We start from the raw sequence: 26455 nt of genomic DNA, 5'->3' as shown, positions 1-26455 counted from the left end.
AAAATGTGATCTTGAAACAGCAACTCCATGTGATTCACTAATGCCTAGTTTTTATTCTCTTGTTAAAATACTTTATATTAGCAGATGACAAAAGATAAAGGTTTCATTCTCGTTTCTTTTTTTAAAATTGTTTTTGAACATTGGTCTAAACACAGATGTTTGATAATTTGTAGAACTGAATCGTGCATGACATTAAGAAAAACATTCTTCGTGTTGTTGGTTTGGGGATATATTTTCCTTCCTTCGTTAAATATTAAATTTGATTTCTTTAGGAAGAGGTAGATATGGACCAGAAGAATCAGACAGCAATAACAGAATTTCTACTGCTTGGCCTAACAACACGTGTGGAGTTAAGCAATCTCCTCTTTGTAGTGTTCCTGTTCATGTACCTGATGAATCTCCTGGGGAATGGAACCATGATCTCTGTCATTAGTGGGACCTCCAAGCTCCATACTCCCATGTATTTCCTACTCTGTAACTTGTCATTTGTGGACATGAGTTTCAGCTCAGTTACTGTCCCCAAAATGTTAAGCAATCTCATCTCTGGCAAAAAAAACATCTCTTATGCTAACTGTATTACCCAGCTTTATTTTTTTATTATTTTTGCTACAGCAGAATGTTTGCTCCTGTCTCTTATGGCGTATGACCGTTATGTTGCTATTTGTAAACCACTGTATTATATCATTATAATGAATAAGAAAGTGTGTCTAATCATGACAACTATTTTATTCATCATCAGCTTCCTGAATTCCGTGCTTCACACATTGTTGGTATCTAGGCTTGCCTTCTGTAACTCCAACAACATTCAACACTTCTTCTGTGATTTTGCGCCACTGATACACATCTCTTGCACAGACACATCCATCAATGAGCTGTTGGCCTTCATAGTTGGCACAGTACTAATAATAACACCCTTCCTGATCATCCTGATCTCTTACGTTTATATCATTACTACCATCCTGAAAATCAAGTCCACTGGTGGAAGGCGCAAGACTTTCTCTACCTGCTCTTCCCACCTTTCTGTGGTAACGCTCTTCTATGGGACATTTATTTTTATGTATCTCAGGCCTCAATCCAGCTATTCTTTGGAAAAGGACATGATCGCTAGTGTGATGTACAATGTGGTATCTCCCATGCTGAACCCTTACATCTACAGCTTAAGGAATAGGGAAGTTGTATTAAAAGTGAGGAATGTTCTACCGAGAACAATATGCTTTTCCAAAGGAAAATATTAACCCAAGAAAAAATATCAACATTCGCAATACAAAGAGACATTTTAGTTGATCTGATTTCTAAATCCATATACTAGAGATTAAAGTTCCATCTTTATATAATCTTAAAATATCAAATGCCTTCAACTTTTTAAAGGAAAAAGCAACACAATACCCTGTATTTATACAGTAATGATTATGTAAATCAATATTGCTCTGGAAGAAATATGTCAATCATCTCAGCTCATAAAATCTTGGGATTTTTTTGAATAAAAAGAACAGAAGAATGATTCCATATCAGTGTCACAAAACTTTGTGAAATTTGCCAATAATGCTGTTGTTCTTTTGCCATGTTAAGGATCTCATCATCTCATAAATAGCATCATTCATGAAATTCACCCAACACAGTATATGTCACTTGTGACTAACCGATGTGTCATCTCTCCAGGTCAGGGAGGAGTGGAGGCAAAAAAGCAGAGACAGCTTTTTAAACTAGGCACGCTAGCGGGGTTAGCGCGATGGACATTTCATCACACGCTAACCCCCGTGGCCAGCTAAAAAACTAACACCTGCTCAATGCAGGCATTAGCGGCTAGCGTGGCAGGCAGTTTTACACATGGTATTACGCATGTTAAACCCCTACCAAACTTGATAAAAGGACCCTTAGGACTTGGAGGAGGCAGTAAGACTAGGGATAAGGTAAAACCTGTAGGCTGACACTAGTGCCTGCATCCACTGGGGGAAGAGGGAACATTAGAACATAAGAATAGCGTTACTGGGTCAGATCAATGGTCCATCAATCCTACTAGCCCGTTCTCATGGTGGCCAATCCAGGTCCCTAGTACCAGGCCAAAACCTAAGGAGTAGCAACATTCCATACTACTGATCCAGGGCAAGAAGTAGCTTTCTCCATTACTTTCTCAATAATAGACTAAGGACTTTTCCTTCAAGAAAATGTCCAAACCTTTCTTAAAACCAGCTACACTAACCACTTTTACCCCCATCCAAAAACTAACGTTGTTCAGATGGGTGTTTTCATCAAGGAATTATTGACTGGATGAGAACATCTGGAAGGAGTGGAAATACGATGGTCAAAACTGAAAGGAGCGATTATAAGAGCGACAAACCTTTTTGCGAGGCAAGTAAGCAAAAGTAAGAGGAAAAGAAGGCCACTTTATTTTTTAAAAGTAGTAGCTGAGCAGGTAAGGAATAAGAGGATAGCTTTCATAAACTACAAAAGTTCGCAGAAAGAGAAAGACAGGCAAAAATATCTGGAAAAGTTAAGAAAGGCTGGGTCGTGTAGTCAGGAAAGCAAAAATGCAAATGGAAGAAAAAATAGCTGATGCGGTAAAACAGAGACAAGACATTTTTTAGATCTGTTAGTGATAGGAAGAAGTGCAAAAGTGGTATTGTGAGACTAAAAGGTGAAGGGGAGGAATATGTAGAAGCTGATAAAGAAAAGGCCGAATTGCTTAATTCTGTGTTCATAGCTGAAGCACCAAGAGCGGGACCGCAGAAGACAAATGTGAATATGGATGGAGGAGTAATAGACCCTGATCGATTTTCAGAGGGTTGTATTCATGAGGAGCTATCTAAAATAAAGGTAAACAAAGTGATGGGGTCAGATGGTGTACATCCGAGGGTGCTGAAAGAACTTAGGGAAGTTCTGGTAGCTCCACAGACTAACCTTTTCAACGAGTCTCTAGAGTCAGGAGTGGTACCGGAGGACTGGAGAAGGGTGGATGTGGTACCTCTCCACAAAGGTGAAAGTAAGGAAGAAGTAAGGAATTACTCACTGACCCCAACCCTACTCTAATGGCCCCCAGCACTATCCCAGCCGACAGATATCTGGGCTGCCTTTGAGCACGTATCCGAATCCTATATCCTTAAACTCTGTCTCAAACTGAAATCTTGCAATTGTTCTTTAGACCCTTTCCCCTCCTACCTCTATGAGGAAATACCCACTCAGGCCATCTCCTCCATTACCAAACTCCTAAACTCCGCCCTACATTTGGGCCTCTTCTCCCTAGAAATGGGCCATATCGCCTTAACCCCTCTATTGAAAAAACCCAACCTCAACCCTTCCACACCTTCCAGCTATCGCCCAATTGCAAATATCCCTCTCCTAACCAAGTTGCTCGAGACCATCATATCGACCCAACTCTCATCCTATTTAGAGAAATTATCCATTCTCCTACCTTACCAATATGGCTTTCGCCCCAATTTCAGCACCGAATCCCTACTGACCTCCCTAATCTCCAAGGTTCAACAACTTCACTCCCGCAACAAGTTCGCTGTCCTCCTGCAATTTGATCTTTCTGCCGCTTTCGACGTTGTTCACCACGATATTCTAATCTACCAACTCTCCGAGATCGGCATCACCTCTATAGTCCTTGAATGGTTCTCAAAATTCCTCCGCTCCCGATCCTACACTGTCAATAGGAATGGCACCTCATCCTCCCCCTGGATACCTGTTATGCCTATGGCCAGGGGGGTAACTGAAACTCAGCATACTACTGACATGTATCCACAAGTCTGCTTATCTGCTATCTTGACCTCTTTGACCTGGGGGTTGCCCAAACAACATCAAAAGGACTGTAAAACCAGATGGGAAGCTGGTTTCTGCAACAAGTATCTGCTATCTTGACCTCTTTGACCTGGGGGTTGCCCAAACAACATCAAAATGACAGTAAAACCAGATGGAAAGCTGGTTTCTGCAACAAGTATCTGCTATCTTGACCTCCTTGACCTGGGTGTTGCCAAAACAAAGAACAAAAGACCAGGACCGGGTGTGCCTGAGGACGCTGGTTACTGCAGGACCAGCTGTTTTTACTATGAACTCAGCAGCTTTTATAAAAGACGGGACTCTGCCCCTAACAGTAGAATCCAAGACGTCTAAAGGGACAGTATCCCGTGTCCACCCACCTATCAATTGTAGGGATTCCCAATTGTGAAGCTGGTCGGTGCCTGGGATTACTGTGAAGCTATTTTATTCTTATATTCATATAAATATATATATATTAAAGGGTTATTGTTTATGCTTTTATATTGTCTGTGTGCTTTTCTAAGTGTCACTGATCATCCCATCTAGCAGAAATAAGTGGCGGAACATATTGGTACCAGAAGTGGGGTGATCAATGTGGTCAGAAAAGCTACCCAGAAAACAAGGGGTTGAGGAGCAGGCTCCCAATCCCTCCATTCCGGATTGGAATGACAGTATAGGTAAATTAATGGCCACTGAGTGGTCTGTAGAAGCAGGATTATGTGAATCCTGTACTTTTGGAAGTGGGGATCCACATGAATTATGTGCCTCCTTACAAAAGGTGAAAATCTCAAAAGGAGAAGAGCAAGAAGAAATTTCTAGACAAGGAAGGATGATTTTGTCAGACTGGAGGAATTTGCATGAAGCTAAACATGAATTACAATTGAAATTAGGAGAGCTGGAAAAGAAAAGGTGTAATCAACTGCATGCCATTAAAATGCTACAATGTCAGAATAAGTTGTTAATGGATAAGGTAGACACCTATCAAAATGTAACAGAAAAGGCAGCTGTGCGATGTGCACGATATAAATACAAGAAACGGAGGCGGAAAGTGAGTTACAGAAAAGTTAAAATCTTAATTTATCATCTGCCGGATGATTGGAATCCAAACAAACGGGATGGGGATATTTGGGATTCAAATTCTAATAACAGTGAGGAGGATATATGTGTTGAAGGAGAACAGGCAGAAAGTTTAGAAGCAAAGCCTGTGAAGAGACAAAGATTACAGGGAAATCTGCAGACAGGAGAAAATCTGACTAGAAATAATGTTATGGAGGATGTTACTCCACAGGAAGTCATGGATACGATGGCATGCTTTACACAGCAGCCTGGGGAACCACTAATACAATGGGTAATTCGGGTGCAGGAGCTGGGCGCAGCAGGGATTATGTTGGATGCCACAGATGTCCCTAAATTTGTTCAAATTAGTCAAGAAGTAGCAGTACAAAATGCGTTGCGGGAGGATCCTTATCCTGCAAAATATGCCCAATGGTCTTTATTAGAGATAATTAGTAGGGGTGTCACGAGGCAATATCCACTTGAATCTGATTGGCCCTCAAATGATAAAATTTGGTATACATTAAAAGATGCTCAAATGAGAATTAAGGAGAAGGCTATGAAGGTAGCCTTAGTAATAGGTCACGCTGACACATATATGTCATTACCTTTTACAGTGTCCATAAGAAATAAAATTATCAAGTATGCTGCACTGGCATACACACAGGTAATGATAACTTTGTTGATCAATCAAATAGACAGGACTATTTTGGAAGCCTTAGAAGCGGTCCGACAGTTAGGAGATCGGGGGTACTGGGGACCTCAAAATACTTTTGATAAAAAGAGAAAAGGACAATCCAATTCAAACAGGGCTAATCGGGTGTCTCGGAGGAATATGTTTTTGGCATTAATAAAAGATGGTGTAAAGAGGGAAGAAATAGATGGGAAAGATACAGGGACGTTATGGGAAATGTACAAAAGTAGAGGACTGGGAAAGAAATCTATGTCTCAAGCACAAGTGAACAAAGGAGAGAGGGAGGATATTTTGGTGCCAATGGCTCCCCCTGAGGAAACTGCTTCCATTCTTTATCCTGATTTAAAAGGGTGGAAGTGTTGGGAGGATCAATGATGTGAATGCCAAGCCTCAGTGTTTGCCTGGAACAAATTAGAACAGCGTCCGCATGTAGAGATAAATATTTAGTGGAAATCTGGGGAGCAAAAGGTACAAGCTGTAGTGGACACTGGGGTGGAGGAATATAAATATCAGGATTGGGGGGAAAATTATACAAGCGGGAAGAAAAAAAAAATTTTTTTTACAGATTTTAAAATTGGACAATTACCAATTTGGGAATATACTGTATTGATCAATGAGATTCCTTAAAATATAATAGGGCTAGATATCCTAAAAGGGTTAACATTACAGCTTTCCGATGGAATCTATAGTTTTGGTAAATTGCCAGACATTCCTATGAGATCAGTAGTGGTGGGGAAATTATCTAAACCAATAGTAGTAACGATCTCCACTAAAATTGTAAACATGAACCAATGCATTTTTTACTATTCCTATAGTGGAGCAATGTCCAGAACAATTTGCATTCACTTGGCAAGGGAGGCAATATACATCTAACAGACTACCACAAAAATACTTACATAGTCCCACCTTCTATCACAAGATTATATCAGAATTATACCTTACATGCAGGAGTAGAACTATCACACTATATTGACTAAGTGGGCAAAAGGATGCCGAGAGGTGATAGAGAAAGTTAAACAGAAGATTGTAAACTTCCCTTCTCCCCAAAGAAAAAAACAAACAAACTTGGGCCTTTTCGGATTCTGGAGGCAACATATTTCACATCTGGGGTGACATATGGGGTAGGTTGGACAGTAAGGCCCTGATTCTCTAAAAGTGCGTCCCGATTTTAGGCAGCTGTAGACGTCCTACAACTGTCTAATCAGCCAATCGGGATGCACGTTTTTTAAAAAAAAATGCTCCCCAAGCAGGCCTGAAGGCGCCTCCGGGAGCCTAGGGAGACCCGCAAGATGCCTAAGCTTGTCTAAGGGCCTTAGGCGGGCCTTAGGCTGAACCTAGGCGGCCCTACGCGTCTCCCTAGTAGATGAGAAGCTTAAAAATGTAGGCCAGCAAAATGCTGGTCTACATTGTAAGTAGACGCGGCCGCTATACTTATCACGGCAAGGGATCTCTCTGCCGCTATAAGTATAGCGGGCCGTGGCCCCTGACCGATCACTGGCAGGAGGGTGCCCAAACCCTCCTGCCCGAAGACGCACCCCCCTCCCCGACACTACCGACTGCCCCCCCCCCGACACTACCGACCGCCCCCCCCGACATTACCGACCCCCCCCGACAATATCGGTCGCTGGCAGGAGGGTGCCCAATCCCTCCTGCCCGAAGACGTACCCCCCCGGCGCTAATAACCCCCACTCCACCAAACCTGTTCTTACAGATGGGTCTTGCACGTCGAGCAAGCAGGCACGCCTCGTCGAAATGAGGCGGGCCCGCCCCTTCCCGGCCCATCCCGCCAAAGCCTAAGGCCTGATTGGCCCAGGCTCTAGAAGCCTGGACCAATCAGGCCTTAGGCATAGCGGGTCCGCCCATCCCCACTTAATCTAAGGCCTGATTGGCCAATTAGACCTTAGACTTAGTAGGGATGGGCGGACCCGCTATTCCTAAGGCCTGATTGGTCCAGGCTTCTAGAGCCTGGGCCAATCAGGCCTTAGGCTTCGGCGGGATGGGCCGGGAAGGGGCGGGCCCGCCTCATTTCGACGAGGCGTGCCTGCTTGCTCGACATGCAAGACCCATCTGTAAGAACAGGTTTGGTGGAGTGGGGGTTGTTAGCGCCGGGGGGGGGTGCGTCTTCGGGCAGGAGGGATTGGGCACCCTCCTGCCAGCGACCGATATTGTCGGGGGGGGGCGATCGGTAGTGTCAGGGGGGGGCAGTCGGTAGTGTCGGGGAGGGGGGGTGTCTTCGGGCAGGAGGGTTTGGGCACCCTCCTGCCAGTGATCGGTCAGGGGGCCACGGCCCGCTATACTTATAGCGGCAGAGAGATCCCTTGCCGCGATAAGTGTAGCGGGCCGTGTCTAATCTAACCCGATTCTCTAACCCGTGTCTGTAACATGGACGCCGGTTACAGAATCGGGGTTTAGTTTAGGCCGATTCTGAATAGGACGCCTCTCCCGGGTGTCCTATACAGAATCAGGGCCTAGGTGTCTTGCGGGCCTCGCCTTCAATATAGGCGGCCTGCCTGGGGAGCATTTTTTTTTAAAAAACGTGCATCCCGATTGGCTGATTAGACAGCTGTAGGACGCCTACAGCTGCCTAAAATCGGGACACACTTTTAGAGAATCAGGGCCTAAAAGAGTAGAAATATTGCTAAGTGACCTTTATAATGTATAAAGTTTTGTTAGATAGTATAAGGAAGTTGCACTCCAAGTGATTTTGCAAATGTGTCTTTTACCTCAAACACTAACATTGTGAACCACTGTACCTGCACGTAAACCTCTCTTGTATGTTTTATAGATTAAAACGTCCCTGCTTGCATTCTCTTATGATTGTGTGACAGAGCTTGGAAATGGAAGAACATAGAAAAGAGACCAGCAAAACTATAGAGCAATTAACTTAAGTTTCTATCTCTCTTTCTTTTAGAAGCTTAGCATCCAGACATGGTCATTAGAACCAATTTCAATGTGCCATATTTAAAATACTTCCAGCACTGTGACCTGATAGTGGGAATCCAATGGATACCAAATTTGTTTATGACTCTTTTGATTAATAGTGTGCTTATTTACAGATTAAATTCAACCCTGAATCATTGCCGATGGAAGAAAGCATGCCGGAACTCTGTGTTTGTCTGTTTCTGTTATGTGTTGTCTGTTTTAGCTTATGGGGTACCCCAATAAACATTGCACATTGGCCATTTCCAGAGTTTTTACACCCCTTCTATTAGTCCAAATGGTACCATATCCCTTTTCAAAAAAGATTCCCCCACATACAAGAAAGTTTCTTATGAAAACCATGCTCACAATGATTTTATGCTATGGTTCATACAGCCCAATTATAATTTAGTTAGGGGTTATATTATAAGAGGATATCTGAAGAGAAAAAATTAGAAAGCTTTATACCTGGTAAAATGGTGCTCAATGGTATTTGATATTTGCTAAATAAAATAAAAAAATGGTCTCTCTTTAGTTAACTTACCAGGTATAAACAGTGCAGTGCACATCTCTGACATAAGTTATTTTGGTATTACCATCAGTACGTGTTTATGGTCTCTCTTAAGTGACATAATAATTATGTCCAGAACATAAAAAGGTGTATTTTCTGAATGTCCTACAGAATACCTTTAAGTGCATTAGTGTTGTTTCTCTTATCTCAAACAAATACTACCTTACACACAAGTATTGTGTCATATGTTATCACATTCTGTACATAAAGTGGTTTTTCTCCTTTTTCTTTTTCTTATCTTTTCTTTTATCACTAGGGGTGTTTATTGTAACTAAAGCATTGAAGCTAAACAGTCATGATGAAATATTTTCCTTGGGAAATCACGTACTGGGAAATGTTATTCCATATAGACTTTCATCCCTTTGTGATAGAATTGGTCAGCTCTGCTCTCTTATTCTTATGATTTGGCTAACATGCTGGGTTAAGAGAAAATTTCACCAGATCGAGAAGATGACACGCAACCAGACATACAGTGCCGTGCCATGATGCTATTATGTGGCACCGACTTGGGAATAGAACTGAGCCTATATCCTGCCACTTCACATTAGGGCTGGTCTCTGGGGGTGGTGCACTTGACTCTTACGTGAGTGAAGGCATGTGAGTGGCATAGCAAGCCTATTGAAACTGGAGCATAGCCAGACCCTAACCAAAGCTGCTAAGAAAAACGGGATACCAGATAACTGCAGTGAGCGATGGTGAATATGAAGCTACCCTAAATGTATGTAAGCCATGAGTAAGAGCACAAATATAATATTAATAAGATTATTAATTTCCATGATTCCCTATACGTGATACTTTCAAGTAAAATGCCTAATTAGCAAGAAATATTAGGGAATGCAAGAATACCAGGTTTAGAACATAAGGGAATAATTTAACCTGAGGTATAGTAAATACTATTGTTTTTGAAATACTGGCTGGCAAACAAGCATATTTTGGCTCCAGAGTAGCAGATGTATTTAGATGGGAAGGTGAATGGGTGCCATATACTGTACATAATCATAATCATGATCAGTTAAAGTTACGTCATCAATGATAACTGTGTTTTGTTTTTTAAAACCACATCACATTCTGTACCCTTAGATAGAAAATGGTGTAATTTTGAAATGAAACAATGTGTCCTTTTACGGTGATGCCTTTGACATTGGGACCCCAATTAGGGTTTCCCACTTGTCATGGGCAACAAATAGATGAACAAAATAAAACAAACGTGTCATCTATGAACCATGTTCTTTACAACATACCTACAATTTGTGCCAATGGACCATTCCACCGCAAGGTTATACCTTTATACAAGAAATATCACATAAAAATGTTTGTGTTGCTAGCAGTACTGTTGAACTTGTGATTCCTGCTATTCAAGCCCCCTTTTCAGTATGTTTATATCAAATGTAAATATTAATTTTTCTTTTGCCGATATACTTACTCCAATTATTTTATTGACATCTATAAAAAATATAGCAATCCTAAATAAAGCAAATCAGCAATGTAACCTTACTTTGCTACAGCATAAAATAGATATGAATTTTAACTTGCATTCAGTGGCAGATCATATTGAAGCTACTACTGCACACCATTGGTGGGATGCTTTTACCGGATGGAGTGCTACTGCACGAAAGGTGTTTCTTCATCCCTTAATCTATGTTTGTTTAGTTATCCTTATGTTAACATTTCTTAATTGTGGATTTACCTATTGTGTATACAAACAAACACTCTCTCCCTCTATTCGGATGACTTCTTATTCGGAGGTGCAGACTTGAGGATCCAGGGGTGGACTGTTATGCCTATGGCCAGGGGGGTAACTGAAACTCAGCATACTACTGACATGTATCCACAAGTCTGCTTATCTGCTATCTTGACCTCTTTGACCTGGGGGTTGCCCAAACAACATCAAAAGGACTGTAAAACCAGATGGGAAGCTGGTTTCTGCAACAAGTATCTGCTATCTTGACCTCTTTGATCTGGGGGTTGCCCAAACAACATCAAAAGGACAGTAAAACCAGATGGAAAGCTGGTTTCTGCAACAAGTATCTGCTATCTTGACCTCCTTGACCTGGGTGTTGCCAAAACAAAGAACAAAAGACCAGGACTGGGTGTGCCTGAGGACGCTGGTTACTGCAGGACCAGCTGTTTTTACTATGAACTCAGCAGCTTTTATAAAAGACGGGACTCTGCCCCTAACAGTAGAATCCAAGACGTCTAAAGGGACAGTCTCCCGTGTCCACCCACCTATCAATTGCAGGGATTCCCAATTGTGAAGCTGGTCGGTGCCTGGGATTACGGTGAAGCTATTTTATTCTTATATTCATATAAATATATATATATTAAAGGGTTATTGTTTATGCTTTTATATTGTTTGTGTGCTTTTCTGAGTGTCACTGATCATCCCATCTAGCAGAAATAAGTGGCGGAACAATACCAATCTGCGGAGTCCCGCAAGGCTCACCTTTATCCCCTATCCTCTTCAACATTTATATGACCTCTCTAAAACTCCTCCATCTATCCCCCTTTGAAACAATCTACACCTATGCTGATGACATCCTCGTCCTTCTCGAGACCGACTCGAACCTCACTAATCTCTCATAGAACATATCCTCTTGTATCTCGAACCTCCAGTCCTGGGCCCATACCATCCAAATGAAATTGAATGAATCCAAAACAAAACTACTCTGTCTTGGCCCAAATTTAGCTCAGCTACCCACCTCAATCTCTCTGTCCTCTGGCTCCACTCTGCAGCTCGAATTCTCCAGCAAGAGAATGACATAGGGACACATTTGTCCCCAACTTCTCGGTATCTCAATCTCCATGAGTTCTGCCCTGTCCCTGTCCCTGTCCCATTCCTGCAAGCTCTGCTTAAACAGCACAAGCCTCGAACACTTATGATTTTAAAGACAGACAGAGCTTGCAGGAATGAGACACAGACAGGGATAAAGCTTATGGGGGATGGGATGAAGATAGAGAGATTCCGCCAGGATGTGAAAAATTGTCCACATGGCATTCTCCCCAAGTATCAGCATCATCTTTTATTTCCAAAATGACCTTTATCTATATATATAAAATCGGAAGTATGTATGTGTGTATGTATGTGTGTGTGTATGTGTGTATGTGCCGCGATCACGCAAAAACGGCTTGACCGATTTGAACGAAACTTGGTATGCAGATCCCTCACTACCTGGGGTGATATGTTCTGGGGGTCTCGCGGCCCACCTGCACACGTGGGCGGAGCTACAAACATAAAATCAGATTTCACCCATTCATGTCAATGGAAAAAATGTAAAAAGCTGCCATTCTCACAGTAATTCAAAAACGGCTTGACCGATTTGAACGAAACTTGGTATGCAGATCTCTCACTACCTGGGGTGATATGTTCTGGGGGTCTCGTGGCCCACCTGCACATGTGGGCGGAGCTACAAACAGAAAATCAGATTTCACCCATTCATGTCAATGGAAAAAATGTAAAAAGCTGCCATTCTCACAGTAATTGCAACTATAAAACACTTTATATGACACCATAACCACTAGGGACATCTTTTCTATTCTACCACGGACACCATACATATAGAGTTTGTATGTTCTAACTGTATTTGTAACTATTTCCTTCATGCACCCCAGTTCATAATGTTATTACATTACATGAGTACTCACATATGCTGAACTAGGCACACAGGTTCCATTCTGAACCGGGAAAAAACTGCATGGAGTTTCTTTTCAACCTGAGTTTCCACATATTGAGTTGTTTAAATCAATACTGAAACTTTTGGATGCCACTTATTCCAACAGATCTTCCTTTTCAGTTTAAGAGATTGCTAATTCCAGTGAGACTTGCATTCATTCACCACTATAAAGTATCTTTATTTGAATCCATTTACAGTGTTATTGCTATAATTAAATACCCGTGCATCGCCGAGCCATCAGCTAGTATAACATATAAGCCTGGATTGTATATAAGATGATTGTAAATGTGTATCAAATTTTTGCACCCAATTTAATTGGTAAATGATCCAATTAATGCAAAAATTGGGCTGTGCAAAACAATTAGATTTACGCATGCATCTTCCTAAACACTATTCTATAAATATGTGCATGTAAATCCTTTATCATGACCATGGAAGGGACATGGAAAGGTTGGTTGCATTCACTACAGATTAGTACAGTATTATGGAATTTGGGAAATCCATATCTAATTTAGGTGTAAATCCTTGGTTAGTTTAAATCCTTGTACGTTAAGTTGAGCATGGATCCTGGCAGTACAAGCTATTCTATAAATGGTGCCCAACTTGAATCACCACTTATAGAATAGAGAAGAGTACAGATTTTGTTTAGTTCTCAAGTTTGAGTGCCATTTTTAGAATCCAGGGGATATTGTCCCAATACTTCATCATGTCTAACTGCCACGATGGCAAAACAGAGTTTAAGCATGAATGACTGTAACCTGCATAGAGTGGTAGATGTGGCTCTGGTTATCTTATATGGCAGACCTGGTAGACTATGTAAATCTTTACCTGCTGTTATTTACTGTGTTACTGTGTATTAGTGTTACTGTGTTACTGTGTATTACTGTGTTACTGTGTACTGTGTACTGTGTGCTAAGGGTGGAGAAATTTCAGGGGTTCTGCTGGGCAGAATTGAGTGTATTAAGAATTGTATGCGGCATCTTAAACTAGAATAGCAAGGATGCTGAAAAGAGAGCTAAGGCTAAGTTGTTTTTACAGAGTTATATTATTGTGTTCCTCAGGGCTCCTTGCTTTCACCACTGCGTTTTAACATCTTTATTAGCCTGCTGTTAACCTTAATACAGGAATTTGGCACACAACATACTTGAAGTATACCTAGTGTAATATAACATAACATTATACTTATGGACCGCGTTACCAAAAAGTTCTACTAGGTTTACAAAAGATTATAAACATTAAACATAATCATATATTTGAATGAGTCAGCAAATCAGGTATTTGGAGAAAAGATAGGTTTTTAGCTGTTTTCTAAAATGTCTCTAAGAAACAGCAGTGAGCAACAATGATCAAAATTATTTTTCATGAGAAGCTGCCTGAGATGCTAAAGAGTGATTTCTTAAAATTATAGTCATATATTGAGGCTATGACCACCTGGTTTAATCATCAGAAGCTGGTGCTGAATCAGGAGAAGATTACAGCCTGCTGGATTACGGTTTGTTCCAGCCACCCTTCTACTCTTCCAGTTTTGTTTAAGTTCCCCAGTCTCAGTTGTGATTTAAAAATCTTAGGGTGATCTTGGATATAGCACTTACTTGTGCTTTTGTTATCCCACATCTTGATTACTGCAATGTGGTCTAAGTGGGCATATCTCAGGCGGAATTAAAGCACCTACAAGCATTTCATAATACAGTTGCTAGATTTCTGTGTGGAGCAGGCCGATTTGATTACTGTACCCCACTTCTTAAAACGCTCCACTGGCTTCCATTGTCTTATTGTATCCGTTTTAAAATTATTTGCCTTGCCCACAAAGCCATTCATTTAGGCGTTCCTACATAGCTATCAAATTTAATTTCTACTTATACAACCAGGTCATTTCACTTTATAGAGGCGCATTAATTATTTTTTGTCTTGTTTTTCTAGAATATGAATCTAAGAATGAATGAGCTCTATCCTTTAATTGAAAGGAAACTACAAAGTGAGAGGGCATAGATTGAGGTTAAAAGGTGATAAGCTCAGGAGTAATCTAAAGAAACACATTTTTACAGAAAGGGTGGTTGATGCGTAGAGACAAAGACTGTGGGCTCCTTTTACTAAGGTGGGCTAGCATTTTTAGCGCACGCACAAGATTAGCACTTGCTAGCTGAAAAATTACTGCCTGCTTAAAAGGAGGCAGTAGCGGCTAGCATGCGTGCCATTTTGTAAAAGGAGCCCTGTGTCTTAATTCAAGCATAGGACAGGCACGTAAGATCTCTCGAGGAGAGAAGGAGATAGTGGATGCTGTGGATGGGGAAACTGGATGGGCCATTTGGCCTTTATCTGCATCATGTTTCCTACATTTCAGGGAGCCACCCAGGTTTGGCTGGGGGGCTGATAACATTGGGCGAAGGACAGCCGGAGGAGGGGCAGGAAGGCATGAAGCTGAGGTAGGAAAGGTTAGGATTGGTGGAGGGATAAGAAGAGGGAGGAGATTAGAAATTTGAGGCTAGCTGATTGGATGAGGGAAGGATTAGGGCGGAATTAGAAAGGTTGGGAAGGGGAGGGGGTTTTGTTAGTGAATTGTCGGGCGGGAAGAAAGGATTGTGAGAGAGTAGGAAAAGAGGAGGTTGGGAGCAGGGAGCGGAGTTTCCCTCCCGCCCTCCCTGGGGGGTTGTTGCTATTAGGTTTTTGGTGGGGTGATGGGTCTGAGGCGGTCGCAGTTTTAAGTGCTGGGGCCTAGATATGAACATTTATTGCGGAAGGGGGTGAAGTGAAGACTTGATAAGGGAGTAATTGAAATATGGACTCATGGGCGACACCGCCACGAGTTAAGGTGGCTTGCCGGCACCGTAAGTTACAAAAATGTTATAAAGTAATTTATTGTATACTGGAGCTAGTTTCGTTGCCGAATGGCTCCAGTGAGTATCCAATAATTTCAAGTTTGTATTTGATATATGCTGAAATCTGTTATCAGCTATTAAAATTTGTTATGGAATTTAATGGGTTAATATAAATAAAGCTGCGGCCAATGTTATGCCAACAATTATAGCTGTACTTGAGTTATTGAAGTGAAGTGGTAATTGAATGTATGGCTGATATCTGAGTCCCAATGTTATGTGTTTTATAATGGAGTTCCTTGTCTGTCTGTAGATAGCCTATAAACCACCTTTACATTAGGAAAGGCAGTATCGCAAGTCTTTTTAATAAACAATAAATAATGAAAAGTGAAGGACAAGTCTATAAATTAGGGACCAACACTTAAGCACACATGCATACAGTAAATGTGTAGAGTACAAGCATATTCTTGCCAACATTTTGTCTAAGCACTATTCTGTAAATATGTGTCTACCCTGCATAATGCATATTTATAAAGAGGCATATACAGGAGAGGAACATGGACAGGACATTGTTGGGTCTCCCATTTGAATGTGAAATTTATAGAATAATGTAGGTTACATATTATTACTCCTAGTGGAATTCTGTGCAAAACAAATTCAAAAATCTGTGCACAAAATTAGCAAATTCTACAAGTTTATCTGTCAAAATGTAAACAATATATTTGTTATTTATTATTCATATTCTATTTAAAACATTCAAAATAAAATGCTTTTTTTTCTACTTTTGTTGTCTGGATGTTTTACTTCTCCAGTTTCTCTTTCCTGTTGTCTGATAATTCTCCTTCAAGTGGCTACTGGCATTTGCCTTTTCTTCTGTCTCCTATCTATTCTCTCACCACATCTACCTCTGACATATTGATCATTCCATTTTAGCTCTTTTTTGTCTCTCTCACCCGTCTCTTGTTTACTTTTCAGCTACTTATTAAATTTCTATCTTCTATCCCATTGCCCATCTTATTCCTTCCTCAGTCCTCCATTCCCTTTCATTTTCAACGTATTCCATATTACCATATTTCTACCCTCTGTAATAACTCTCATCCCATCCATGTCCTTGCCACCCCTCCTCCTCCTCCTGTTCTCTCCCTGAGGGTTCTACCATTCTCAATATCTTCCTTCGTTTACCTTTAAAGCACAGCATCTACTCCCTCCTCCTTCCCTCCTCACGCTCATGGCCTAATATCTCCCTGTCCCTTCTCTCTTCCTCTTGAACTCTCCCCCATGGTTCAGCATTTCTCCCATTCTCTTCCTTCACTTCCATTATCAGGGATCATTCCATTACTCCCTTCTGTTCCTGGATCCAACATCTCTCTATTTCTCCCATCTCTTTCTCCTATGTATCTCTTCCTCCCTCTCATCCATTCCCATGTCCAGTATCTCTATGTCTCCTTCCCTTATGCCCTGGGTCCAGTATCTCTCTTCCCCCTCACCCCATGCAGCATTCTCTCCCTTCCTCCCTTCCACTGCCATATTCTGTTTCTTTCCCACTGTCCATATCCCACTCTCTCTGCCTGCCTTATGCACTAGGTCAAACATCTCTATCCCCCATGAAGCTTTTCTCCCTTTTCCCCACCATCATTATGTGCCAAATTTTTTTCCTCTCTCCATGCAATATCACTCTCTCCCCTCCACCCCTATTTTCAACATGTGTTTTTCACTTTTTTAAAAGCCATATCAATTTGTGTAGCATCTTTCATTTCTTCCCAACCCCTCCCCAACTCACAGCTCTCTCTCTCTCTAAGGCATTGCTTCAAAGGGTCCTAGCAGTTGCTGCGATTCACACATGCTGCTTACTACTAACCTGGAAGAATCTCTGTAGCAAAGAAGAGACTTCTGGGTTAGCGACAGGTAGTGTGTCTGAATCGCTGCCACTTCTGTGACCCGTAGAAACAACAATTTAGGGACGGACATATCAGAGGAAGAAGATTCTGTGCAGAATAGGGAAATTCTTCATGACTGTGCAATTCTGTGGAAATACTGTGTTGCACAGTTAGGCAGAATTCTGCCAGAAGTAACATATGCTGGTGCCACATTTAGGTGTTTGCACTTACAGTACACTTGGGGCTCCTTTTACTAAGCTGTGTTAGGGCTTTAACACATGGAATAACGCACGCTACATTTCCACGCGCACTAGACCTTAACGCCAGCATTGAGCTGGCGTTAGTTCTAGAAGAATAGCGTGAGGTGTAGCGAGCAGTAATTTCCTGCAGTTATCTTCCTGATGTAATCCGCGGAATAGAAGTCAGTAATGTAATGTAAAAACGCTAGCGCTCCTTAGTAAATGGAGCCCTTGATCTATGGTTGGTGAAACTGTAGAGGCTTAAATGTTAGGTATGTCTTTGCTAGGTTAGCTAGTGTTCTATAAGAAAACCTAGGTATCTAGGCTGCTTAAACAGCTGGTATATCTTTGGTCACTATAAAATTAGCCAACCAGAGCTGAATACAAGTACTGGCGTGGCTGGCTAAGTTTTTAGCAGCCAAAAGTAGACTGAATATTCAATACCAGTCACAGGAAATGGCCTGGCATGGAATATTCAAGCTCAGTCGCGATTGCAGGAATCAGCCTGGCTAACTCCCGCAGCCTGAATATCAGGTAGTATGTACACAGACTTTAGCCTCTCATATAATCAGTTGATCCAACAAAATACTGCAAAACAATTGAGACAGAAAATCTTCACAAATTCATTAACTCATGGTCTGTTCAATATATAGAATTATATCATATGAGATCTTGAAAAGAGATTTCTTGCGTTGAAGCTTTTCTGGCATTTTGTTCCTTAAAGTAACATTACTTTTGATTTCTATAGCAAGACAATAGAAATGGAACAGAAGAATCAGACAACAGTGACAAAATTTCTTCTCCTGAGCTTCACAAAACAGGTGGAGCTAAGATATCTCCTCTTTGTGGTGTTCTTGGCCATGTATCTTATGAACCTGCTGGGGAATGGAACTATGATCTTAGTGATTGGTGGGAACTCCCAGCTCCATGCACCCATGTACTTCTTACTATGCAACTTGTCCTTTGTAGACATGTGTTTCACTTCTCTCACTGTCCCTAAATTATTAAGCATCCTCATCTCTGACAAGAAGACCATCTCATTCTCTGAGTGTTTCTCCCAACTCTATTTCTTCACTGTCTTCACTACTACAGATTGTATGCTCCTGGCCATCATGGCATATGATCGTTATGTTGCTATCTGTAATCCATTGCACTATATCACAATAATGAACAAGAAGGTGTGTCTGAGCATGTCGACTGCTGCTGTTATCATTGGCCTTCTAAATGCATTGTTATATACGTTGTTAATATCCAGGCTCTCCTGCAACTCCAACAAAATCCAGCACTTTTTCTGTGATCTCCCACCACTGATGAAGCTCTCTTGTACAGGCACCTCCATCATGAGCTAGTGATATTCACAGAGGGATCGTTGATTGTAGTACTGCCCTTCCTGATCATCTTGATCTCCTACATCCACATCATTACTGCCATCCTGAAGATTACGTCCACTGGTGGAAGGCACAAGACCTTTTCTACCTGCTCCTCCTACCTCACTGTGGTAGTGCTCTACTATGGGACACTCATTTTTATGTATTTCAGGCCTTCTTCTAGCTATTCCTTGGAAAAAGACAGAATTACCAGTGTGGTGTACACCGTGTTATCCCCAATGCTGAACCCATTCATTTACAGCCTGAGGAATAAGGATGTAAAGATGGTTCTGTGGAGAGCCCTACAGAGAAAACTATGCTTTTCCAGAGGTAAACAGTAGAGCTGTGCAAAGGCAAGAACATATAATTTAGGTGAGGGTTTTTTCACACATATAACCACTTGCAGCACATTATTCAAAGTGCTTCCTGTAATCATAACATTTAGTAAACCCTTGCTGGTTTAAACTGAAGTCTATAGACTTAAACAACAGACTTACAGCTTTCCACAGTTATCTTAGGGCTCCTTTTACGAAGGCGCGTTAGGGCCTTAATGCGTGGAATAGTGCTCGCTAAAATGCCGCATTTGCTAGCCGCTACCGCCTCCTCTTGAGCAGGTGGTAGTTTTTCGGCTAGTGCGTGCTATAGCGCACGCTAATCCGGTGAGTGCGTTAAAAATGCTAGCGCACCTTTGTAAAAGGAGCCCTTACAGTAAAACTCCAAAAACTCAGTTTTTCTTTTTACAATAAGCCCTAAACATTTAATAAATATGAATTTAGAATAACATTTAGGGCTCCTTTTACTAGGCTGCGTTAGCTAAACCCGCGCTGCGTGGCTAGAACTAACGCCATATCAATGCTGGCATTAAGGTCTAGCGTGCACAGCAATTTAGAATGTGATATTCCGCACGTTAAAGCCCTAACGTGGCTTAGTAAAAGGAGCCCTTAAATCCCTAACATAATTCCAAAGTCTGACAACTATGCCTCAAGTTTAGGAAGGATATAGCTTCTCATTAGTTTAATATATTTAATATATATTTAATATATTTAATATATTTAATATATTTCTTGGGACAATAATTCATACAGTATTTTCAAAGTCAATTTTTGAGGGGAAATAACATGAACAAACATAAAAAATTACATAAAGTTCTACTTTTAAAAAATAAAAATGGGGGCTAGGGGGCAAATATTTAGCTGGCAGCAGTCAGTGTTTTTTGTTTGTTTATTATGTGGACCGTTGCCAGGTATATTGGCTGTGAGGAGAGTGTGGTGCAGTGGTTAAAACAATAGCCTTAGTGCACTAAGGTTTGTGGGTTCAAACCTTTGCAGCTTCTTGTAACCCTAGACAAGTTACTTAATCCTCCCATTGTCCCAGGTACATTAGGTAGATTGTGAGCTTACTAGGACAGATAGGGAAAAATGCTTGAATACCTGAATAAATTAGTATAAACCATTCTGAGTTCCCTTGGGTGAATAGTATAGAAAATTGAATGAATAAATAAGTATTTAGTACCAAGCCACCATGGGCATGGAGGCCTAAATTCTTTAAACAGCAATGTACAGTAGGTAAGAACAGAAGGATTGCCATACTGGGACAGACCAAAGGTCCATCAAGCCCAGTATCTTGTTTCCAACAGTGGCCATGCCAAGTACCTAAGTAGACATGTGTGAGTGGAGAGAGGAAGGGGTGTGATGTGAAGGGCATGATGTGCACCACCCCAACTATTTCTGGCTGGAGCAGATATGAGAAAGAAGAAACCATCTCTTTGGGTTCTCCTTGGGCCTTTTCTGAGACCCAGAGGGTCACCAAAAAGCAAAACCTAATCCTAGAATTCTCTGGAGTAGTTGCATGCTGGTCTTTGGCACCTGCCTTGGGGCTGTGGTGGGAAAGGTGTACTGCTTATCCTAGGAATAAGCAATGTGCAAGCAAGGGATCAACAGTCTTTCATTTTCCATGGAGCAGAAAGGTCATGTTTGGAAACTCTCTTCAGTGCTTCAAATGTTGTTGTTTTTTTGTGGTGCCTTCCATTCTTGGTTTCTGAACACCTTTCTCATATCTTTTAATTTTCACTACTTCAGTGTGTGTGTCCTACTGAGTTTTGTGCATTTCTAACCATTTATAATTTTTTAAACTTTAAGTCCTCTTGGGCCTTGGTTGTACATCAATGGCTTTTGAGCTACCTTCAACCATTCAGCCTTTTTTATTTGGTATAGGCCAATTTTCCCTACCTGTTCCAGGAGATACTGTCATATACTGTTATGTCATTAGTGCAACAAGCTGTTTTTCAGGCACTGACACCTTTCACAACATATGAGTCAGGGAACCTAAAGATTCCAGGAGGCTTTTTGTGAAAAACTGTATAGCACTCAATCCAGTCCTTCATTGTTGGCATTGGTGACATTGAGCCTGACAGATGTTGCCCTCTGCAGAGCTTACATTGACTGATGAGCCAGTGCTCTAAGGCCAGATGCAATTGGACCTGAAATCATGGAGGCATGTAGATTCCATGTCATCCTTGTCAGTGCAGTGAAAATCAGGGATCTGGCACTGTGGAAAAGCAAGAAAGTATTGACATTGCTCACCTTTGAGAAATGGGGCTCTGAAGCATCAACATCGCCAGTGCTACAAAAAGTCAGCACCAAGAGGATTGCTTCCCTTCCTTCATGTAGATGCCAGCCTTCCCAGTGCTGGCCATGATCAGATTCCTTCTTTGGCAACCACAACTCTGCAGGCAGGGTTCTCAGCCTTTATCTATGCCTACTGTTCATGGAGTGGCCTAGATCATGCTCAAGGAGGAGATGATGGCGTTTCTGCAGATGCAGAGTATTTAGTGGGCATTAAGGGTGCTTGTGACAACCACAGCATAGCCCCAGATGCCCAAGGAAGCCCAGTCTAGGAAGAGGTTCCAGACACTAGTCCCATGTTGAGCATCAGGGTCAGAGCACACCCATCTGGTGCAATATCAAGGAAGGTATCTCTCCTGGGTCTGAGAGCAGACCTGTACCTTGACGCTCTTTGACATATGGCCATGAGTCTGATAGGGAGATGCAGCCTCATAATTCTTATGATGAGTACTTTGCACAATCTGATTCAGACCTTACTTGGGAGTTTGAAAGGGATCCACAGTGCTTCTCAGTAGAAAAGTCCAACAATATACCATCTGCCTCTCCCCACAACATTTTTTTCATGGGCTTTGTTTGAGAAATGGCAGAGCCCATTCATTTCCAATTGGAAACTGAAGGACAGCCTACAGTTGAATTGCTTACTGTTCTGGACTACAAATTTCCACTTAGGAATGTGTTACTATTCCCCTCCATATAACATAACATAACATAAAATTGTACTTCTATGTCGCAATACACCATGAAATTCGATGCAATTAATAGGAGTTAACTGAAAACTCATATATAAGAGTTGAGGATACAAGTACAAGTAACGTAGGAGTACACATAACAAAGGATCATAGTAAAGTCAGAGTCAAATATAATAGAAGTAAGGTAATACAAGGTGAACTCAAGAAATGAACAGAGTAAGAGTCTCAGAATGGGGGGAGGTGGGAGGGACAGGTGGTAAGTGAAGAGTGCCCTCAAATATGCTTTCTTTAAAAATTGAGAGTTGTTTATAAAACCAACTACTGTGTCTTGGGACTTCACCCAGCTGATGAGTTTCTTTTAAACTGCTGGATTCCTGTCATGTCAACTACTTAATCTGTTTATGGTAGTAGTCACTTCAGGCCCTATGCTCATGCTTTTTCCATAGTATTTTGCAGGAATTGCAAAATTTTCAAATTTAGTTGTCCAACCCACAAAAAAAGAATTACAGCAATCCAGTTGATCTACCAAAGATATACCCAGCAACCTGCAATTGGAGACCTGCTTCAGACAAGGACATACTTTATCTATGTTGTCAGGAATTTTGCTGATGATATTCAGCAGGAGTTAACCAATCAGAAATGGTTCCTGCCCACTTTAGTCCTGTTGACTGGTTCTCTTTATAAAATTCTGTAGCTCTTAGCCAAACAATGCAGCTGAATATCATGTGTGACTGCTGTAGCACTAACTGGTTACTTTCAGTGGAGCACAGCAAATGTAAAGCCAGAAGTTATCCAAGTGCTACTGACTTTCAGTGCTGCTGCCTGGATAACTATCTGAGCAAGTAGGACCAGATTCAAAACAGTCCTAAGTTTCTGGGCTAGCTATCCAGTACTGTAATTATTGGCATTATCTGCTTAATCTCCAGGCACTAATAAAGACTTGGGTATGTGCTAGTATTGAAGCCTGTAGTGTCCAGCATTTTAAGAAAATGATGACTGTCTTGGGTTTAATATGGACCCCTTTGATTTTTTAGTTTAGTTTCAACATTTTGCCCAGCAGCTAAGTCAGGCTCAATGGTTTAGGTATCCCAGATAACGCCTAGAGCCCTTCTGAAAATTTGATTTTTATATTGGCCACCATCAGATACTCAGGCATTGTGGCCATTTTGAATGAAAGCTTTCAGATTTCTAATAATGTTAGCAATTTCATGTTTGAACTCTTTCAGGATTCTGATCTGAATGCCAACAAGTCCTGGCAATTTGTTGTTCTTGAGTTTGTCAAATTGGTCTATTACATTTTGTACATTTGACCTCATGTGCTTTATTTAATCTGAATCATCACCATGTAAAAAGGTTTATGGTGTGAGTATGACCCCACAATAGCAAACAGAAGAATAGCAGCCTATCAACTAGTATAAGTTAATCATTGAAGAAAAGACCTCAGCGTCACGTAGGATCGAATAAATAGATCTTTCGGACCAAGCAACTTCAAATAATGAATTTAAAGATGCAGACACATCCTCTGTCATAAAAACTCCGCTATCATTGTGACAGAATAATAATCAGTAGAAGCTAGGGTAATGGTACAATTACAGTTATTTTTATTTGATGTACCACCATTTTTAACAAAAAAAAAAGTCAAATTAAATCCCCTCTTTTACTAAGGTGTGCTAGCGTTTTTAGCGCACGCTGAAAATTAGCGCATGCAAAACCACGCAATAGATGAAACTAGTAATGCAAGCTCTATGGAGGCGTTAGCATCTAGCGCGTGTGGAATTTTAGCACTTGCCACTCTGCGCATTAATGCCCTAACGCACCTTAGTAAAAGGAGCCCAAAGTTGTTTATAATAAATAAAAACAATGGGCTATAATTAAAATCAATAAAAACAAAGTAGGGAATTATACATAGACAAATTAACTAAACTGGACACAAGTGGGAAAAAGGGCAGAAAAGATGTACAATATCTTAAGGGGAAAACAAGCAGGATAAGAACAAGAGGGTAGGTTAAAATGCTTAAACAGAAAAATAAAAAATAAAATAAAGAAATAATTAATAGGCTTAAGAAAGTGACTTTCTAATCGCAAGTAATGGGAAAAAATTGCAGTGTCAGACTATTAGGAACTAGGTTCAAATGCAATTTTGAAATAATAAGCTTTCAAATGAGACTTAAATGACTTAAGAGATTTTTCTGTTCTCAGATATAATGGAAAAGAGTTCCAATGTGTTGGAACACAGAGAAACTAGAGTCTGTAAATATCCAGAAACAGCTGCCTAAAGGATGGAATAGACAGTAAGAATTGATTTGAGGAACATAAATCTCTCCTAGATGAATATGGAATCAAATGAGTAAATAAAAATAGAGGAAGACCAGAGATCTGAATCTGAAAAGTGAGAAGGTTATATTTGAAAGGTATCCTGAAAGAAATCGGAAGCATGTGTTCAATTTTGAGTAGTAGAGTAATATGATAGAATTTTGAACGATGATAAAGGAGCCTAAATGCAGTAGTTTTTAATTAGCTGGAGTTGGAACTGAGGAAGTCCAATTAGTAATGAATTGCAATAATCCAGTCTAGAAATAACCAGTGAATGTAGAAGGATTCGTAAGGAATTGCAACATAATAGAGACCTAACCAAGCAAAGTTGAAGAAGCAGTAGGAAAGAAATTGAAACTACATTGGAGATGTGCAAGTGAAATGACAAGGTGGTATCCAAGGTGACACCTAGGATTTTAATTGTTGATGAATATGATAAAGGACCCCTTCAAACTAAAAGTAAGACCAGGAAGATTCAATGTGTGCTTAATTGGAGAAAAGATAATGATAGAAGTTTTCTGAGAATTAATTTTTAATCTATTCATAGTTAGCCAGTCAAAAACTTTGTCTAATTTTGTGGAAATCAAGGAATAGTCATTGAGATTATTAGAATTGAAAAGATGTAATAACTGAATATCATCAGCATAGATGGTACCTCATAATGATTTTACTGTGAATTAAATATGAAGAACACACAACTAAGTACATTGAATTTTAAAAATTATATTTAGTTCTCCATTCCAAATAATGCCTAAGTGGCTTACAACTGTAGCAATTAAAACTCATCTACAGTGATGCTGTAGGGAGCTATAGAAATTCCCTTCCATCTCTGTGAGAGACCTTCAGGGATTTCCGAAAATAAACTTCATTGTGCTCATGAGTTTTTAAAGACACAATAAATAAATCAGCACCACACTGATACAATGTCTAAGAGAAGAATGACAATTTCTGAAAGATCCAAGGATAATGCAGCTTAAATAACATGAAAATACTCAGCAACAATTCTGGAGTCTTTTCCAAGAGTCCTGAAGAGGAGAAAAGTTGGATCACTCTGAATTTCAGCAATATATCTCTTGGTATAGATCCATTCTCTTAAAACTTAGTCACTGAAGAGAAAGGTAAATATTATGCCTAAATTGAATGAGAATGGAAACTAAACTGTTGAGGGGTCTGTCGGGCAAAAGTAGTTGCGAATTAAGGACAATGCTGGACAGACTTCTAAAGTCAGGGTGTGATAAATGGCAAAAGACAGATGAAGATCAAATATACATATTGTATATCACTTTATTATCATGTGTATGAGCGAGGGTGCAGTGGGCATATCAAGCGGGATGGGAAAATGTCTTAATTTCGAAATTAGGAAGTTAATTAGAAGTATTGCTGACAATATTTATAACATATAAGCTTGGATTGTATATAAGACGCTCTTAAATGTGTGCAAAAATTTGCAAGTGTGCCCAATTTTTGCACACAATTTAATTGATAAATGAATCAATTAGTGCAATAAATGGGCTGTACAAAGAATTATTGGATTTACACATGCGTCTTCCTAAACACTATTCTAAAAAGATGTGCATGTAAATCATTTAGCTTGCAGTAGGTTCATGGCCATGGAAAGGACATGGGCAGATTAATGGTGTTCCCTAGAGATTAGTGCAGTTTTATGGAATTTCGGAAATCTACACCTAATTTAAGTGCAAGTATTTCCAATATCTTTCATTTGCTGTAAATCCTTGCATGTTAAGTTGAGCATAGATCCTGAAAGTACAAGCTATTCTATAAATGGTGTCCAACTTGAATCACCACTTATAGAATAGAGAATAGCACAGATTTTGTTTGGTTCTCAAGTTTGAGTGCCATTTTTAGAAT

General features: G+C 40.6%; 1 protein-coding gene and 1 pseudogene across 1 annotated transcript; both read left to right on the top strand.

Moving 5' to 3' along the window:
* The first annotated feature begins 284 nt into the window (after positions 1-284).
* LOC117368549 (olfactory receptor 1361-like) lies at positions 285-1235 on the top strand. The gene has a single exon (XM_033962284.1). The coding sequence runs from the start codon at positions 285-287 to the stop codon at positions 1233-1235; it is 951 nt and encodes a 316-aa protein (XP_033818175.1).
* A 17119-nt stretch (positions 1236-18354) lies between these two features.
* Positions 18355-19301, top strand: LOC117368542 (annotated as a pseudogene).
* Positions 19302-26455: the final 7154 nt, after the last annotated feature.

Source organism: Geotrypetes seraphini, chromosome 1 (genome assembly GCF_902459505.1).
Source record: "Geotrypetes seraphini chromosome 1, aGeoSer1.1, whole genome shotgun sequence".
Classification (NCBI taxonomy): Eukaryota; Metazoa; Chordata; class Amphibia; order Gymnophiona; family Dermophiidae; genus Geotrypetes; species Geotrypetes seraphini.
Note: the sequence above shows the minus strand (reverse complement) of the source record. Positions and strands in the feature narration are given on the sequence as shown.